Source organism: Leucoraja erinacea, chromosome 1, assembly GCF_028641065.1.
Source record: "Leucoraja erinacea ecotype New England chromosome 1, Leri_hhj_1, whole genome shotgun sequence".
In the NCBI taxonomy this organism is placed as follows: domain Eukaryota; kingdom Metazoa; phylum Chordata; class Chondrichthyes; order Rajiformes; family Rajidae; genus Leucoraja; species Leucoraja erinaceus.
Window position 1 is genome coordinate 74,159,114 of NC_073377.1, and position 20,183 is coordinate 74,179,296.

The 20,183-nt window shown below is 43.6% G+C and overlaps 1 protein-coding gene across 7 annotated transcripts in view; it reads right to left on the reverse strand.

The window, feature by feature from the left end:
• The window catches only part of LOC129698531 (Krueppel-like factor 3), an 86,875-nt gene that overhangs the window by 28,810 nt on the left and 37,882 nt on the right, over positions 1 to 20,183 (reverse strand). For all 7 annotated transcript variants that reach the window (XM_055637659.1, XM_055637628.1, XM_055637616.1 and 4 more), the window contains one exon: positions 9,161 to 9,258. In XM_055637659.1, coding sequence (XP_055493634.1) covers positions 9,161 to 9,258 — 98 coding nt within the window. The remainder of the gene's footprint in view (positions 1 to 9,160; positions 9,259 to 20,183) is intronic.

The window sequence follows — 20,183 nt, forward strand, 5'->3', positions numbered from 1 at the left end:
CTATATAATTACTTTAAGATCAAATATGGATATTGTGAAAACTGCATGTGACTATAAAAGATATTCATGTATAATTTCCAAAAAATATTTAAAGTTGCTGCAACCAACAAACTACACATACTCGGCGAGCTGTAAACAGATTCTGCCCATCCTCCTATTTATAACACTTGTCGCCTTTATGTAACTTTAAGGTGCAGCAGTAACACCTGATTATTAGTTTGGTGGTTCTCATCTACATAAAACATATAAATATGTGATTACTACATGCATCCTTGTCCATAGTAAACAAGACTGAAAACAGTGAAATTCAACATTTATATTTTTAATTAAGAAATAAAGTGCAACATTCTGGGATCTATCTGCCCAAACTTCAAATAGATGTTGGTTGGCCCCTCAGGCACCTTACAAAAAGTGCTCCTCCATTGTGTGCCTAGCAGTGTTCATTAGGTCAACTGAAGAGAACGTTGGAGAGGAGCCCATCTTTCATCCAATATTCATAAGGCCACAGCAATGCTAGCAGTCATGTCCTCTCTCAATCTAGACCGTAGTTATCTGATAACCAATGAAGCGGTTGTGGAAAGGTGGAGTGTCTGGATTTCACAATGATGAATTATTGTCATGCACGATTGTGAAATACATACCGGGATCAAATGTTTAACAACTTTGATGGCATTGTCATTAACTGCAGAACATTGTTGAAAGTATAGATACTTATTCCCGGGTTCATGTGATTTGAATGATCTCAGTTATGCCAGCAACTTGGTTGCTATATTTGGCCTCAGCATCTCTTTAAACGGAAAATGATTTTTGAAACACAAAGTTACTTCTGCTTTAAGTTGTTAAGAACTGAATCTAACTTCCACAAATTGTAAAAGTTCAGATCTTGCAATTGACGCTGTTGCTATGCAAAGTTCAAAAGCTTAATCCATCAATCATAAAACGTATCTCCACTATAATTATTACAGGTTTAAACCTTTATTTTTAAACGTATTAATTATTTTATTATTGTAGGGAAAAGAATGAGATCATTAAGCATTGCCAGTAGCATTCAATGGTGTCAATAAAAAAAAAACATATTTCAGTGCTATTTATTTAAGTCTCCCATTCAAGGCCATTGAGATTGGTAACATTTGATGTTTTCCAGGGGAATTTGTACTTCACATAATTTCAGGGATAACAGGGACAATATTAAGTGTAGGAAGGAACTGCAGTTTTGCTGGTTTAAACCGAAGATAGACATAAAAAGCTGGAGTAACTCGGCAGGATAGGCAGAAGGGTTTCAAACCAAAACATCATCCATTCCTTCTCTCCAGAGCTGCTTCCTGTCCCACTGAGTTACTACTCCAGCTTTTTCTATCTATCTTAGAGACAATGTTAACCTTATCTGCCTGGTGGAAGCCAGAGGAGTGGGCAATTAAAATCATCTAACCTTCGCAGGAGGCAACAGAGGCTGACAGATCCTGACAGGCACCTAAAAGTACAGACACCAAATATCAGAGGGGACCAAATGCAATGTTAAGTCTGAAAGGAAAAGGGTGGTGGGCTTCCTGTTTGGCCATCACCGAGCAAGAGAGGTTGGGCCTGAGGGAGGTCAGATGAGCTGATGAGGGGCAGGAATGTTCCACCAAGGGCCATAAAGAAAGATATTATTGGGACCTCTCCCAAGCAATTCACCCTTCCCTTCCAACTGCAGGATTTCTACAAGGAGATACACCACCATCCTGGCAGGAATAAATGGATTTGGCCAGCTGAATTATTATTATTATTTTTTTTAATTGCCTCTGGTGTAATAGATGCTTTACCAGCTCATACCACCACGCCTGCTGAAAACCATCTCATAATTGAAAGGCTGATGTTATCAAATAAACTTGTTATAAAATTAATGTTATAAAATTAAAATACATTTATACACCTGTGCACAGCAACAAACTAAAAATGAAAAAAAATCTGTAAACAATATATAAGGAAACAATATATCTCTTCATTTCAGCATTGAAAGTTAAATCAGCAGTTGAGATGTTACATTTGCTTATTTCTTATGTTTAAGCAAATTCTTCCTGAGGTAAAAACGCCCTTGAACCAACAGCTGCTTCATGTGTGGGAAGGAACTGTAGATGCTGGTTTAAACTGAAAATAGATACAAAATGCTATTGATAACTCAGCGGGACAGGCAGCATTTCTGGAGAGAAGGAATGGGTGATGTTTCGGGTCGAGACTGAAGAAGGGTCTCAACCCAAAACGTCACCGATTCCTTCTCTCCAGAGATGCTGCCTGTCCCATTGAGTTACTCCAGTATCTTGTGTCTATCAACAACTGCTTAATGTGTGTAAAAATGCAATTATGTTTATAATTGGGCTAACAATGATATGAACAATATTTCCTCTCATAAATCAATTAGCCTACATACTGTGCTGTTGGTTATATTGTTTTGGGAATTCATAGGGCCTGAGGAAATGCCCTCAAGTCAAGTCAAGTTTATTTGTCACATACACATACGAGATGTGCAGTGAAATGAAAGTGGCAATGCTCGCGGACCTTTGTGCAAAAGACAAACAACAAAACAACCAAACAAACTATAAACACAATCATAACACACATATTCTTTTACATAATAAATAATGGAAGGAAAAACGTTCAGTAGAGTTAGTCCCTGGTGAGATAGGCGTTTACAGTCCGAATGGCATCTGGGAAGAAACTCCTTCTCAACCTCTCCGTTCCCACCGCATGGCAACTGAGGCGTTTGCCTGACCGTAGCAGCTGGAACAGTCCGTTGCAGGGGTGGAAGGGGTCTCTCATGATATTGTTGGCTCTGGAGTTGCACCTCCTGATGTATAGTTCCTGCAGGGGGGCAAGTGAAGTTCCCATAGTGCGTTCGGCTGAACGCACTACTCTCTGCAGAGCCTTCTTGTCCTCGGCAGAGCAATTCCCAAACCAGATGGTAATGTTCCCGGACAAGATGCTTTCCACCGCCGCTATGTAGAAGCACTGGAGGATCCTCGGAGACACTCTGAATTTCCTCAATTGCCTGAGGTGGTAAAGGCGCTGCCTTGCCTTACTCACGAGTGCTGAGGCGTGTGATGCCCATGTCATATCCTCGGAGATGTGGACTCCCAGATATTTAAAACAGTTCACCCTATGCACAGGATCCCCATTTATCCTCAATGGAGTGTACGTCCTCGGATGATGTGCCCTCCTAAAGTCCATGATCAGCTCCTTCGTTTTTTTGATGTTCAAGAGGTGGCTGTTATCCTGGCACGAGAGTGCTAGATCAGCCACCTCCTACCGGTAGGCCTTCTCATCGTTGTCTGAGATCAGGCCCACCACCACAGTGTCATCAGCAAACTTAATTATTGAGTTGGAGCTGAACCTAGCCACACAGTCATGTGTGTACAGGGAGTACAATAGGGGGCTGAGGACGCAACCCTGGGGCGATCCTGTGCTCAGGGTGAGGGACTTCGATGTATTCCCTCCCATCTTGACTACCTGGGGCCTGGCGGTGAGAAAGTCCAGGACCCAGGCACACAGGGATGTGTTGAGCCCCAATTCCATTAGCTTCCCGGCCAGTCTGGTGGGGACTATCGTGTTGAAGGCTGAACTGTAGTCTATGAACAGCATCCTCACGTAGCCCCCCTTCTGGCTGTCCAGATGGGAGAGAGCGGTGTGCAAGACCTGGGAGACCGCATCGTCCGTGGACCTGTTCGGACGGTATGCAAACTGCAACGGGTCCATGTTCCGAGGGAGGAAGGCGCAGATGTGTTTCTTCACCAGCCTCTCAAAGCATTTCATGACTACCGAGGTAAGGGCCACCGGACGGTAGTCATTCAGACAGGCAGGGGAGGCATTTTTTGGTACCGGTACAATGATGGATTTTTTGAAGCAGGCAGGGACCACGGACTTGTCCAGGGAGAGGTTGAATAATGTAGTGAGCACTGGAGCTAACTGCGTAGCACAGGACTTGAGTACTCGCCCCGAGATGCCATTGGGGCCTGCAGCTTTTCTTGTGTTCACCCGTGTCAGTGCCCTCCTCACGTCGTGCTCGGACAGCGAGAATGTGTGCACATTTCTCCCTTCAGCTTCGGTAGCCACCGGTGGTATTGTCGATAGTCGGCAGACCTGGAGTGGTGTTGCCCCTCTCGAAACGAGCGTAAAAGGAGTTCAGGTCGTCAGCTAGGGAGGTGCCGGCACTTGCGGATAAGGGAGCGGTGCTCCGGTAGTTGGTTACAATCCGTAGCCCCTGCCACAGGCTTCTGGTGTCCTGCTGCTCCATCTGTAACTCCATCTTGTCTCTGTACCTTCTCTTTGCGTCCTTCACCGCCCTTCGCAGTCGGTAGGACTCTGCCTTGTAGACGTCCATGTTTCCTGATGCCAGGCCCGAGTTGTAGGCAGCGGTGCGAGCATTCAGGGCCACACGAACAGACCTGTCTACCCAGGGTTTTTGGTTCGGAAAGGTGCTTACCCTTACCGTGGGGACGATGTTGTCGGTTACTGTTGCGATGAAGTCTGTGACTGCTTCCGCGAACTCACTGATGTCACTGGAACTTGCTTCGAACATATTCCAGTCGACATTATTCAGTGCATCTTGCAGCATGACCTCTGACTGGTCGGACCACCGCTTTACGTCCCTCGTCTCTACCGCTTCCCAAACTATCCTCTGTTTATATTCGGTTATTATTAAATTATTTGGTTTCTACACTAAAATGGAGAGAAATCCCGCATGAGGTAGGTGGGCATGAGGTAGGTGGTAGGTAAACGCACTATACCCGATGTGGGAAATGGCCAGGACAGTGCTTTTTGCACTTTTTGCAGTAGAATATCTAAAATGTTCCTTCACTTGCCACGCATCCAAATGAATGGAATCAGTGCGGTTCTAGTTAATCACAAAAGAAAAGAAGTATTCTTGGAGCGAAGCAAAAGGCAGAATTACTGGATATGTTTGATGGTCAGCAAATATAGCTGAATATTATAATTCCCATTGAAATGTATCATTGGCCCGCTGCAATATAATGTAATTGATACCTGTGTCAACAGGTTGAGAATGACAAGTCTGTCGCACATATTCTCTCATCCCAATGAATGTGAAATTGATCCTCTGAGAATGTGAAAAAACTGACTGGTGGATTGCCAGATTTAATAGCTCATTTACTATTGATATATGCAATGATTCGTAAATGTGAAGAGATTGATAAGACAATAACAGAAATATAGAACGTGATAAATGGATTTAATGGTTTTAAAGAATAATATCTTGAATAAGATGGGCCAGAAAACAAACTCGACGCCTGTCCTAGGGGTGTTGTCCCGTTTGTTTTATTCTTGCATATACTCCACCCAACTGATAAATCATGAGAAAAGGTCAAAAAGTTTCAATGACTTTTGCTTGCTTTATTCACCATGATAATGGCCACATTGTATTGGTTGTAGAGCATCTTTGGGTGTAATTATGAAAAGTGTGATACGAAAATAGGTCTTTCTTTTCTTTTCTTTGTGGAATAGAATCTGCCCGTCTCAAGTTGCTAAATTTGCAGTCAGAATTTGTCAGACTCTATCAGCAGCTGGTATCAATTAGCATAGTGTGCTGATCAATTCAATTTACATAGAAACATAGAAAATAGGTGCAGGAGTAGGCCATTCGGCCCTTCGAGCCTGCACCGCCATTCAACATGATCATGGCTGATCATCCAACTCAGTATCCTGTACCTACCTTCTCTCCATACCCCCTGATCCCTTTAGCCACAAGGGCCACATCTAACTCCCTCTTAAATATAGCCAATGAACTGGCCTCAACTACATTCTGTGGCAGAGAATTCCAGAGATTCACCACTCTCTGTGTGAAAAATGGTTTTCTCATCTCAGTCCTAAAAGATTTCCCCCTTGTCCTTAAACTGTGACCCCTTGTTCTGGACTTCCCCAACATCGGGAACAATCTTCCTGCATCTAGCCATTTGATTTATATTTGTCTTCTGTTTACTTATAATGCTGTTTTTTTATTTGATTTCTCTGAGTGGGAACTTACTCTATTGTTAAAATCGCAAAGCCTGTGCAGAGCACTACTGAGGTGAATAATGGAGCCCTGGCTAGTTACTTCCCAATCCTGGGAGAGACACAATCCTTATCGCCTGACATCTCTTACTATAAGGTATGCTCAAGATGTGGGACACAACTTATAGAAACATCTAAAATTATAAAAGGACTGGACAAGCTAGATGCAGGAAAAATGTTCCCAATCTTGGGCGAATCCAGAACCAGGGGCCACAGTCTTTGAATAAAGGGAAGGCCATTTAAGACTGAGGTGAGAAAAAACTTTTTCACCCAGAGAGTTGTGAATTTGTGGAATTCCCTGCCACAGAGGGCAGTGGAGGCCAAATCACTGGATGGATTTAAGAGAGAGTTAGATAGAGCTCTAGGGGTTAGTGGAATCAAGGGATATGGTTAGAAGGCAGGCACGGGTTATTGATTGGGGCCGATCAGCCATGATCACAATGAATGGCGGTGCTGGCTCGAAGGACCGAATGGCCTCCTCCTGCACCTATTTTCTATGTTTCTAATACATGGCCTATCTTTACGGAACCTTCTTATAACCGTGTTAATCATGACATTGACAGCGACTTGGGAGTTGGCCATCAGCCGCTCCTTTAGGAAATGAATGGTGCTGGGGGGGGGGGGGGGTCCAAAAAATAAAAGAAAAACAAAATACTCCCTTTCTTTCTCAAAATATAGAAACAGCATTAATACCAGTGTCGGCTCCATTTGCAAAGCACATGTGCTGAGAGTGTTAAAGATAGAGTGTTTAGTCAGGCTATGTATAAATATCCATCACAGAATCTCAACAACAATTTCCTCTCTATCAAGATTGTAAAATTTGTGCCAAAGATTCATAGCGTTTTGGTGAAAGAATCGAGTGAGGGATATTAGATATTCTAACAGTGGCCTATTTCTTTCGTTTGTTTGATTGAATTGGTATCTTTTCCATTATTCTTATCTAAGATATGCTGAAAGTTACGACTGAAGAATGAATTAGTACTGCAAAACTGTGGCATTCTGCCTCCCATCAACAATTATAATATAATATTAACGTCAACAATTATAATATAACATCTAAATAAACAGTTGAAACAAGGATTTAATATTGTTTCAATGTTAAATGCAGCCTTCTTCTAAACTTTGTTGAATTGGCACAGAAGTGTGTTAATGAACCCATCAGCTGCCAGATTCCACCTGCTCAGTATTTTATCCTTATCCCTTCCCAATGTAGTCAAAGGTTGCTGTTGAATATGATGCCTCATTTGTACCCTTGAACCCTTAAGACTACAATGGCCTCATATCATAATAACCTGCCGAAACTGAGTTTCACAGAGTCTGCATTTACATGGTCTTAAATGTTCAAAAGCTGAGTAGCACATGCCGTGACAACTTTGCAATTCAACACTTGTTTACTATAAGGATTAATATTGGTGCGCAGTAAACCACCTTCTCTGTAGTATGTGCAAAACTGATGTCAAGAGGAGAGAGGTTTTTTTGGAATTAAATTGGTCAATGATAAGATTATTTAGAATTTTGCAGCTCCAAGAATTAGCTGAAACACACTCAAAATCACTCTAAGAAGTCTGTTGCTTTGATCACTCAACAGGCATGTAGTACAGATCGCATTCGCATTGTTACCCATGCAAGCTAAACATATTGGAAATGATCAACCCTACATCTGTCGAACCTTGTTTTAGTTGGAGTCAACATGGCCTGGGTAAAATGAGGCTTTATTGTTGTCCCTGGTTTTGAAAAGCTGCGCTGCCAGCTAATCCCAATCAACAACTGAATTTAAGCACCGTCTTTAAAGGTAAGGAGAAATTTGACCGTGGTCGTTTGTGCTCAATGAACAATGCAGTAACAATTGGGTGTGGTACTCTACTTTTGAAATGTGGTTCCACCGACTTAATGGAAGCAGGTTTTGGAAATCGAACACAATGTGCAGCTGCTCCTTTATAAAGTGCATTTGGTGCTTGCTGCTGGAGGCAGTCCCATACACTTTTATTGCACATATTGTATAATCGGAAAGATTATCACTCTACAACAGATGTGAAACATTTTCAATAATCTATAATATTCTCTACAGGCGCCAGTGCACTCAATTGGAGACATTCTAACATTAACATCCATGAGACGGATGATCTCTGTCCTCTTTATGTTTTGCCATTTAATAAATTAGCTTCCTCGATGGTGAGTGAGCCAGTTCGATACAAACTTGGCTTGAAAGTAGGAGACAGAAAGTGGTGGTGAAGGGTTGTTGTTCAGATTGGAGGTCAGTAACATGTTTTGTGCCGCGGAGATCAATGTTGGGTCCACTGTTGTTCATTATTTATATTAATGACATTAACAATTATAACAACGATTTGAACGTGAGTGTAGGTGGGTGGCCAAGTTTGTGAGTGGCATAAAAATGGGTGATATGTTGAACAGTGAGGAAAGTTATCTACAATTTAAATTGGGATCTTGATCGACAGGGCCAATGGGCCGAGGAATGGCAGTCGGAGTTTAATTCAGATAAATGCAAGATATTGTCTTTTGGTTAGACAAAGCAGGGCATGACTTAAATGGTTGGACCCTGAGAAGTGTTGGAGAACAGAGAGATCGAGGGGTGCAGGTACATAGTTCCATGAAAGTGGATGACAAAAGATAGACTGGGTGAAGAAGTCGCTGGGCATCCTTACCATCATCAGTCAGTACATTGAGTACAGGATTTGGGGCATCTTATTATATTATTGAAGACATAAGGTCAGATTTTGAGTATGATGTCTGTATCAATGATGATGCCAAATTGAACAAATCCATTTTGCCCTGCACATGATTCCTATCTCTCCATTCCCTGCATATCCATGTGCCCATCTAAAAGTATTTTAAATGCCGCTATGCTATCTGATTTAAAAGGGACCAGAGGCACAACCTTTTCACATGGAAGGTGTTGCGTATATGGAAAAAGCTGCCAGGGGAAGTTGAAGCAGGCACAATTAAGACATTTGGACAGGAAAGCTTTGAAAGGATATGGTCTAGGCACTGGCATGTAGAATTAGCTGGGTTAGGCAATCTGATCTTCATGGATGAGTTGAGCCAAAGGGACGAAAACTCTATGAATCTACTAATAGCTTAAGAATAAAAAAATCATGCTCACCATTGAAATTGGCTCCATTGGGTCTTGTTTTCCAGGCAAACAGTCAAACATGAGCATTTTGAGTGAGCTCCAGTCTGAGAAAAAGTTGTCTCTTCCACCTGTTAAGAAAGAGAAAGATCTTGAATATGATCAGTGGACTCACTCTGTGCCTCCACAAGAAAGCACAACCCAAGTGAATTAAGCACCTGTGAGAAGCATCCCAGTTGAAGCAAGATCTACATCCCCTCCACGCAATATTGGGGAAATACAACCCACAGGGGGGTATAAAATAGGATCATCTCATTGCAGTCGATCATAAATGTGCCCACCTCTGCAGAGGAGGGCTTGTGTTGATGCCAGTAATTGAACATGAATATTGGCCTCCAACTCTACAGAGAAAGTAATCCATTCATTACAGCACCTAAAAGAATGGATAGGTTAACTCCTCAGCTGAGCTATTCCTCAACATAGGAATAAATCTCCAAAGATTAATTACCCTTGCCTTGATGTAGGGAATGCCCTTTACTTTAGTGTAATGTCTCCAGCAAGGGAATCCTCCCAACCTGTGCAAGACCTCAAAAAGTGAATGCCCTGATCATCAAAAGGTACTGGCAATGTATATTATTTATAATAGTTTGTATAAACTCCATTTTGTTACTGTGTCCATAACTCTAAGGTCCTGTGCTATGTTTTGTAATTGTAGCTTTTATGCAAGCATGCAATGTCCAATTAATTTATGCATGTATAACAATGTATGTTAATCAATAAAGTGCATCATAAAATGTACTCTAAGCTTCCACAGAGACCTGTTCGTTTTTTACTTTGCATTTTCACAAAAATGCAAAATTATTAAAAGTATCAATGCAAATGTATTCATTATATTAGAATAATTACAAATGCTATTTTATGTATCTCGATTTAAAAACACAAACAGTGCAAAAAAGTTAAAACAAGGCAAATATGTGGCCTTTCATTATTTAAACTGATTTGAACTTTAAGATTCATAATTTATTAATATATAAAAGAAACCCGTTATTCAGTAGCTTTCAACACCAATACATTCTCAATACCTTTTGATGGTCAGGGCATTTACTTTGCGAGATCTTGCACAGGTTGGGAGGATTATGTAAAGGAAAATCATCTTCCTGCATAAATTGTATCTGAAATACTTCAACGTTTACAAATACATAAAATGAATATGCGACCGGGTAGCCACAATGATGTGTCTGGTAGAGCTGCTGTGTCACAGTGGTAGAAACACGGGTTTGATCCTGACCTCAGGTGCTGTCTGTGTGGAGATTGATTGTGTAAGTTTCCACCGGATGATTCGATCCCCCATCCCAACAACGTGTGGGTATGTGGCTTAATTTGCCTCCATAAATTGCCTCAAACATGTGGGAGTGGGTGAGAAAGTGGGATAACACAGTACAGAAAGAATGGTCACAGTGGTCTAGGTCTCATAAAGTCATAGAGTAATAATAGTGTGGAAACAGGCCCTTCGGACCAACTTGCCCAAACTGGCCAACATGTCCCAGCTACACTAGTCCGACCTGACATCAGTCTGAAGTAGGGTTTCGGCCTGAAATGTTGCCTATTTCCTTCGCTCCATAGATGCTGCTGCACCCGCTGAGTTTCTCCAGCACTTTTGTCTACCTTCATTTGGTCCATATCCCTCCAAACCTGTCCTATCCATGTCCCTGTCTAATTGTTTCTTAATAGCCCTGTCCCACGGTACGAGTTCATTCCAAGAGCTCTCCCGAGTTTAAAAAAAAATCAAACTCGTGGTAAGCCCGGAGAATGAACGTAGCGGATACATCGGAGCACGGGGACGTCTCTTAGCGGCTCGTACCGCTAACGACAGGTACTCGGGAAGACTCGCTAACGTAAGCACGGGAAGACTCGTAACGATTTTTCAACATGTTGAAAAATGCCCATGCGAGCCGCGAGTACCGACGAGTGGCCATTACATTAAATCTCCGAGTTTGAATCAGGGCAAACTCGGGAGAGCTCTTGGAATGAACTCATACCGTGGGACAGGGCTTTTAATGTTGGGAGAGTCCTCTGGCAGCTTGTTTCATACATGCACCACCCTTTGTGTGACAAAGTTTCTCCTCAGATTCCTATTAAATCTTTTCCCCTTCAGCTTAAACCCATGTTCTTTGATCCTTGATTCACCTACTCTGGGCAAGAGACTCTGTGGGTCTCGGTGGGTCAAAAGGCCTATTCCCATGTAGTATCCTTTAAGCAATCAATCAAATATACACAGTGTGAAAGCTGCCATTGTAAATATATTTTGCTAACCCTTATGGACTTTCACGTTTAAATATACTTGTTAATCGTAAAAATAGGACCCATTTAAAGAACCTTCTCCTTTTGTCTAAAACTGCTGACAATGCATGTCTTCTTTATGTCTAATGCAATTCTAAAAGACTTTTCCCCCTTGCTGAAATTTCGGAAGTTACCTTATGTTCACATTAATGCATTCACTAGGGATATTATAATGCAGGTGGTGAACTTGCAGCCAACAGAGAGTTGTGAATCTGTGGAATTCTCTGCCACAGAAGGCAGTGGAGGCCAATTCACTGGATGTTTTCAAGTCTTAAGATTTAGCTCTTAAAAACGACTCTCCTGTCACTTTGCAAAGGTAATCCTTCCTTAAATAAACGCGTCCAGTCACTAGCTTTTTAATACCATTGAATAAGGTGGATGTCTCAGTGAAATCTCACATGAGAATGGTTGGGGTGGTCCAGTCCCAGTCATTTCCTGGGTGCCCCAGTTAAAACCATGGGTCCAGTAATAACATTTTAACCATTCAAGTAGTTATCTCACAAAGATTACATGATTTGTAGGGAGGAACTGCAGATGCTGGTTTAAACTAAAGACAGACACAAAAAGCTGGAGTAACTCAGCGGGTCAGGCAGCATCTCTGGCAAAAAGGAATACGCAAAAAGGAATGGGTCGAGAAAGTCTTGACCTTTCTCCAGAGATACTGCCTGACCCGCTGAGTTACTCCAACTTTTTATGTCTGTCTAAGATTACAAGATAATGATTTTCAGTTTGACAAAATCCAGGCCAAATAAAAATCATAGATTTTAAAGTCATAGATACAAAAATCTGGAATAACTCAGCGGGACAGACAGCATCTCTGGAGAGAAGGTATTGGTGGCATTTCAGGTTGAGACCCTTCTTCGGACTGGACTAATTTAAAGAAGTAGGTTCTATTGTGGCAGTGCCTTTTCTACTCCCTTCATTTAGCGCTATCCTGGTTTGCAAATGATTCCCCAGTCATGTGACAGGCAGACCCTGCTGCCTTTGTCTGTAACAACAACAGTGGGTCCGGAGAAAGCTGCCAATACCTTATTTACCAGGAGGTGTTATTTTACACAAGTGAATCCACCAAAGGGTGGATCACATCACTCTTTCAGCGGATGAGGAGAGACAGTTCAAACAAGAGCTGAGAAGAACCTGTCACATCAAACACAGAAGGAAGGGTGTGCTGGCCTTTGTTCGAAGAAGAGTGTCTCCTGGGACACATGGTATGCCAGAGCTCTCACCTACACAAGCTCCTGGGAAGGACTGCGTTCTTCAACCTAGATGCTCACAGTCCTTTCTAAGGGCCGCAACAAAGCAACTGTAATAATCGTGCATCCCAAAGAGAAAACCAGCATTAATAATCTTGTGGCAGAACTGGACTGACAGTGTTTCCTGAGAAGTACTCGTTACACACATTCCTTCTCTCCAGAGATGCTGATTTACTCCAGCATTTTGTGTCTAACTTCTTACACCCTCATTGTTCTGGTAATGTTTTATTTTAAATTATAGGATTTTCTAGAAAGATAAATCAGGTGGTGGGTGTATAGAATGAGCTGGTGGAGGAGGTAGTTGAGGCAGGGACTATCGCAACATTTAAGAAGCAATTAGATAGGTACATGGATAGGTTTAGAGGGATATGGGCCAAACCCAGGCAGCTATGACTAGCGTAGATTGGACATGTTGGTCAGAGTGGGCATGTTGGGCTGAAGGGCCTGTTTCCACTGTGTATAAGACCACATCAAGTCCCCCAAACTAGCAATGTGACAATGGCCAGACCTACTGATATGTTGATTGTAGGATAGACATTATGCTGTGATATGGGGAGATGGCTGAAATGCACCTGGTGGGTCGACAGGCTTTTTTTGGTGCTTTATCTGTACTTTATGAATCTGTAATTACTCTGTACAACCCAAGAACAAATATAGTGACACACTCTACTTATATGGGGATGGAATGGGAGCAGCAGTGACGATGGAGTGGGCAGTTAAGTTGAGGTCCAAGGTCTCCAAGCACAGTGTATAATCTTCTCCAGGTGCAGTCATTGTGCATTTTAAGGCAGAATTCTCCACAGGTTCCTAAATGCCCCACCTGCTAATTTGGGGGAAGACCAACCGCAACCCTGAAGAAAGTTCATGGACAGACATTTTCCACTGACCTCCTGACCCAGTGAGAGGTCGGTAGGAAACTAAGGCAGGAAGGCTGGGGTTAAATGGTGCCTGACCCGAAGCACAGATGAGGGTCAGTGTAGGGTGCGGGATTCCGTTGACTACTCACATCATTATAGCACCTCCTTAACCTGACTTCAGGCAATGCAGTAGAAGCAGATTCACCTCAGCTGGAGTAGTAGCTTCTCACAAGCTTATCTGTTCTCAACGATTAAGTTAAAAATTAATAGGTGGATATTAACTGGGCAGCCTTTGTATTGCAGCGGCACAGAGCAGACTGTGCAGACATCTCGCACAATGCTGTGGTCATGACCAGGTCTGTGTGCGGAACTGAAAGTAGCGATTGTAGTGACTTGTGCCAGATGATGAAAACAGGGTCAGTTCCCCAGCACCAGGAGGTCAAGAACCACTTCTGCTAAAGTAGCTCTGTAAACAAGTGGAGCAAAATATACAGGCACACGGCAAAAACCAGAGGGACCTTGAACTGATCAAATATGGTGTTGAGAAGATTAGGGTGGAAAAACAAAGAGATGTTAGTAAAACAGGAGAGTAGGATACACCCACACACACACGCATACGTTGACAGCCAAACACAAATACATGCGCGCATAACGCTCACACACGCAAAGCCAAGCAAACATACATGCGCGCACACACACACACACACGCACGCACACACAGCCAACCAAATATATTTACAGACATGGATAATTGCAAGCGCACATGCACACAAATGTATTTACAGACATACAAAAATACATGTACACGCACACAGACACATATATGCAAATGCGCACACATGCACACACACCATAGACCTTCTACGTATTATCATAATTTAGGTAAAACCATTCCTTTGATAAATCTAAAACAAAGGGATTAACGTTGAGGTGAACTTTTAACAAAAGATAAGAAATGTTTTTGCATGCTGAAAATTTCTCTATTCTGTTTTTCAACAAAATAATTAGCCAGCATAAAAGAGATGGCTAACACTATTTTACTAAATTAACAGCAAACGGATATATTGATCTTTCTTACAAAACAATTTAAATCTCCAAAGGCTCCAATAACAGCTAAGATTTCTTATCTCAGACTGCCTAGCCAGATAGATCCACCGACTGCACACAATAGGGTAACTTTCCCACACATGGATCAAAGGAGAAAGCAATGGGCACTTCCACAATGCAAGATATAAAGTACCTTTCACAGATAATAACCCAGTACTCCTCCATTATAGACCATGACTAGAAGGTATGTGCAAATTCTCCAGTTGCAGCCTCCAAAGTAGACTTTTTTTTCCAGAGAGGATGTAGAAACTAAAAGAAAATGTTACTTTGAACACTAAAGTCCTGTTTTTGATGGGAATTTTTAGGCCACTTGGATTGAGATAAGATGCTGCTCCCTTTCCTTTACACCCATTAATTCCAGGAACTCGAATTACACAGCCCACTAATTAACAAAACTGCACCCTGTTTCTCCTTCCTGGCTCATAGAATGTCTGTAATAGAATGTCTTGAAATCTGTTGTCATCCAGGAGCGGTAGAATTATTGTTTTACTTCCACTTCACAGCCAGTTAACATTATGGTGCAAAGTGCCCTATTCATTTGTGACACTCTACCAAGTGTCCTTTATAGAAAGGGAGCCGTGTGATAAATCATGTATCCTTAAACTTTAGGCCCTTGTGTCACGGCTGCAAAAAGGAAGAAAAGAGCAGTGACATTCTTGCTTTAAAGAGCAAGGACATACAGAACATACCTATTAACATGTGGGCGGTATAGATTGGATATGTTTGCAATGATTTTGATTGAGAAATCATACAATCATTAAAGAATCAATGAAAGCGATAAGAAATATCTGTATTCTGATCTGACTGTTAACGATTTAATTACCAAACTATTGCCCACCTATGCTTTATTGAAACACACCTCCTCAGGGCCACAGACAACCGCAGGCAGCCTAAACAATAGAAAGGATTAGCACAAATATTGACCTTCAAAATCACAAAACATTCAATAACTCTTTACAATTTTAACTCAAATCACGGAAGACCCAGTAGGATCCACCCAATCCAATGCTATCAATTGACCAACGCTAGACAAGTGTTTGAACAAAGGGTTGCTGGGACAAAAATAATTCTGGCAACAAAGAGCTCATCACCAATCCCACAAAAGTGGCGCTGATATAAATCCTGCTACAGGGAATATGGATGGTTATCACTGATGCCTGACACCGTGTCTGAGAAGCAGTCACATCTCCGACACCATTAGGAAGTCAAATTCACCCCAACGCGCAACTCTTGGCACAAAACCGGCACTATAAATCAACGGCCATAACAGAAATCTGTCAATATTTTCTAAAACATCCCATGGTTCCTTTAATGAATCCCCTTTTTTTGCACCTGGTGCATCCCAGGGTGGACTTCATCTTGACATCGTCAGCAAGCTAAACGTTTGGTTCACTATTCACAAACAAGCATAAATGTATAAGATGGCGCTAAGACCTGGGAACAAGTCAGGTTGGTCAACTACTTTAAGGGAATAAACTTGAAGATCCGTGGGGAATGATGCAGGGGTAATGAAGCTAATTAGATATATTTTACAATCAGGAATTGTAGGAATGACGGACTGATCCGTCTTGTGCAGCCACGTATAAAATTGCTTTGCTCGAATATTGTTCGCAAGATCCTTTTCTGGTGTTGCGTCCCATGTTCTGAGGTCCACATCACAGAATGAAATGTATGTAAAGTATCTGAAGTTCGGATAGTATATGTGATAATCAGTAGGAAGCCTCAAGACCAACCACTAAAAAAAACTCAAAATCATAAAAAGCCGTGTAGATTAGTAGGTTAATTGGTAGGTTAATGGGGAGGTTTTAGGAATGAGATGAGAATAAATTGAGATTAGTCTAAAGGGCCTGTCCCCTTGACGATTTTGCCGGCATCATATCAGTGTCGCCAAAAGATTTTGAACATTTCAAAATCCAGCGGAGACAAAAAAAGTGGTTGCGGCACATGAAAAAACACCGCGCGTCACACGCCATCACGCCGCATCATACGTCATCACACCGTGTCATACATCATCAAGCCACACGGTTTTCAGTGACATGATACGTCAGTCAATGATGCCGGGCAGTCGCCGAAAAAAAATCGGCAAGTGGGACAGGTTCTTAAGACCAGTGTGAAATGGAAGGGCCTGTTTCTGTGCTCTGTGGCTATGACTCCTCTCTGCCATATAACCAAGTAGCTTTGAAATGCTCTTATTCAAAGTGTGGCACTAAAATAAATTGATAACTGCAAACATCAGGCTGAAGATAAAATCTCCCTATAATCCAATTTAAACAGTTAGCAAATATTTGCATAGGTATCAAATTTCCAAAATTGTTTTACATATCAGGAATTGACAGGTTACATATCACAATGGACAGGTTGTATGTCACTGCCTTTCACCTCAGCAATCGGCTCGCCAATGCAAAGTTCCGAGTGTCCTTTTGTGGTAAGCCGGTCAAGAATGAAGAATTCCCCAAGTACCTTGGAGTCACCCTGTATCGCACCCTCACCTTGGATCATACCCTCACCTATTGTGAACACCTGAAGAGAGTGGCTGATAAACTGAAAGCAAGGGTCAACATCATCAGGAAACTTGCAGGCAACAGCTGGGGATCCAATGCACACACCCTCCTTACTGCAAGTTTAGCCCTAGTCTAAGCCAAGTTTTGCTCAACACCTTGGGCTAATAGCTGCCACACCAAACAAGTTGACACTGTCCTTAACCCTGCAATGCGGGTCATCACAGGGACACTTAAGTCAACACCTTTGCAGTGGCTCTCTGTCCTCTCCCATATAGCTCCTCCCAGCATACACAGATGGGAGAGGATGAAAGCTTGGTGCACCATCGAGGCTAACCGTGACCTTCCTTCCTATCCATGCTGACACGAACAATCCGCCCAACATGTGCCTGAAGCCCCGCAAATCCTTCTGGTCTTCAGCCAGATCCCTGGAAGACAGAGTGGCGCAGAGCCTGGAAAGATGCCAACACCAACAACGAAGATGTCATCACAGACTCCACAGTGAAACCACCGGGGTTTGACCTCCATCGCAAGCAATGGCTAACCCTGAACAGAATCCGCACCCTCCATGCAAGAACATCACCTGCATAAGTGGGGGGATGTCAGATAGCCCTGCGTGCGACTGTGGACATCCAGACCAGACCATCCCACACATCGTGAATGACTGCCCACTGAGGATTTTCCCTGGGGGCATCAAAGCCATCCACCCAGATGCTGTCCTGGCCTGAACGTCTACCCTTGATCTACAACTTTAGGCTGTGCACACCATATGCAAGAAGAAGATTCAGTAATGGACACAAAGTGCTGGTGTAACTCAGCGGGTCTGGCAGCGTCACTGGATAAGATTCAAGATTCAAGATTCAATTTAATTGTCATTTGGACCCCTTGAGGTCCAAACAAAATGCCGTTTCTGCAGCCATACATTACAAACAAATAGACCCAAGACACAACATAATTTACATAAACATCCATCACATCGCTGTGATGGAAGGCCAAAAAAACTTATCTCTCCATTGCACTCTCCCCCCCCCCCCCATGTCAGAGTCAAAGTCAAAGCCCCCGGCTGGCGATGGCGATTGTCCCGCGGCCATTAAAGCCACGCCGGGCGGTGCAAGGTCGCACACCGGGTTCTTGATGTTAGAGCCCCCGACGTGCGCTCGCAGAGTCCCGCGGCCATTCCAAGCCGCGCGGGGCAGTGCTGTAAGGCCCCTCTCCAGGTGCTCTTCAACCCCGCAACTCGGGCGGGAGAAGTCGCCGTTGCGGGAGCCCTGAAAAGCGGTCTCCCTCCAGGGACCCGCGGGCTCCCGGTGCCACCGTCCGCCAGACCCGCAGTTGCAGCCTCCGAATCTCCGGAGGTCGGGCCGCAGCAGCAGCAGCGCTCCACCACCGCTCCACCCGCTCTGGACTCGGCCAGCTCCGCGACGGTGAGGTAAGTCGTCGGCACCAGAGTCCCCGGTCTTCTCCTGTTGGAGGCCGCTCCTCATTGCAGCCCCAACGACAACGGAGACCCGACAAAGAAAAGGTCAAAGAAGAACAACTCCAGGACTGTTTGGAGTCTGTAGACTGGGCAATGTTCAAGGACTCGGCAACGGACTTGAACGAATACGCCACAGTCGTTACAGACTTCATAAATAAATGTGTGGAGGACTGCATCCCTACAAAAACCTTCCGAGTGTTTCCCAATCAGAAACCTTGGATGAACTTTGAGATTCGCCCGAACCCCCGAAAAGCACCTGGTCCTGATGGTATACCCGGTCGTGTTCTAAAAACCTGTGCGGACCAACTGGCGGGAGTTTTTACGGACATTTTCAACCTCTCACTTCTGAGGTCTGAGGTCCCCACCTGTTTTAAAAGAGCATCAATCATACCGGTGCCCAAGAAGAGTAAGGTGACGTGCCTCAATGACTATCGACTAGTGGCACTAACGCCGGTGGTGATGAAGTGCTTTGAGAAGTTGATCATGGAGCAAATCAACTCCTACCTCGACAAAAACCTGGACCCACTGCAATTCGCGTACCGTCACAACAGATCAACGGTGGATGCGATCTCGCTGGCCATCCACTCCGCTCTGGACCACTTGGACAACAAAAACCCATATGTCAGGCTGTTATTCATTGATTACAGCTCGGCATTTAACACAATCATCCCCTCCAAACTGGTTACCAAACTCGCAGAACTGGGTCTCTGCGCATCCCTCTGCAACTGGATCCTCGACTTCCTCATCCACAGACCACAGTCTGTTCGTATTGGTGGAAATGTATCAGCCTCGATAACAATCAGCACGGGAGCACCTCAAGGCTGCGTGCTCAGCCCCCTGCTGTACTCACTCTATACCCATGACTGCCTAGCGAACCACAGTGCGAACTCCATCATCAAGTTCGCTGACGACACCACTGTTGTGGGACGTATCACTGATGGGGATGAGTCGGAGTATAGAAGAGAGATCGAGCAACTGTTCATATGGTGCCAGCGCAATAACCTGGCCCTCAACACCAGCAAAACCAAGGAACTGATTGTGGACTTTGGAAGGAGTAGGAGGGGGACCCACAGCCCCATTTATATCAATGGTTGAAAGGGTCAAGAACTTCAAATTCCTGGGCGTGCACATCTCTGAAGATCTTTCCTGGTCCGAGAACACTAACGCAATTATCAAAAAAGCTCATCAGCGTCTCTACTTCCTGAGAAGATTACGGAGAGTCGGATTGTCTCGGAAGACTCTCTCTAACTTCTACAGGTGCACAGTAGAGAGCATGCTGACCGGTTGCATTGTGGCTTGGTTCGGCAATTTGAGCACCCTGGAGAGGAAGGGACTACAAAAAGTAGTAAACACTGCCCAGTCCATCATCGGCTCTGACCTTCCTTCCATCGAGGGGATTTATCGCAGTCGCTGCCTCAAAAAGGCTTGCAGTATCATCAAAGACCCACACCATCCCGGCCACACACTCATCTCCCTGCTACCTTCAGTTAGAAGGTACAGGAGCCTGAAGACTGCAACAACCAG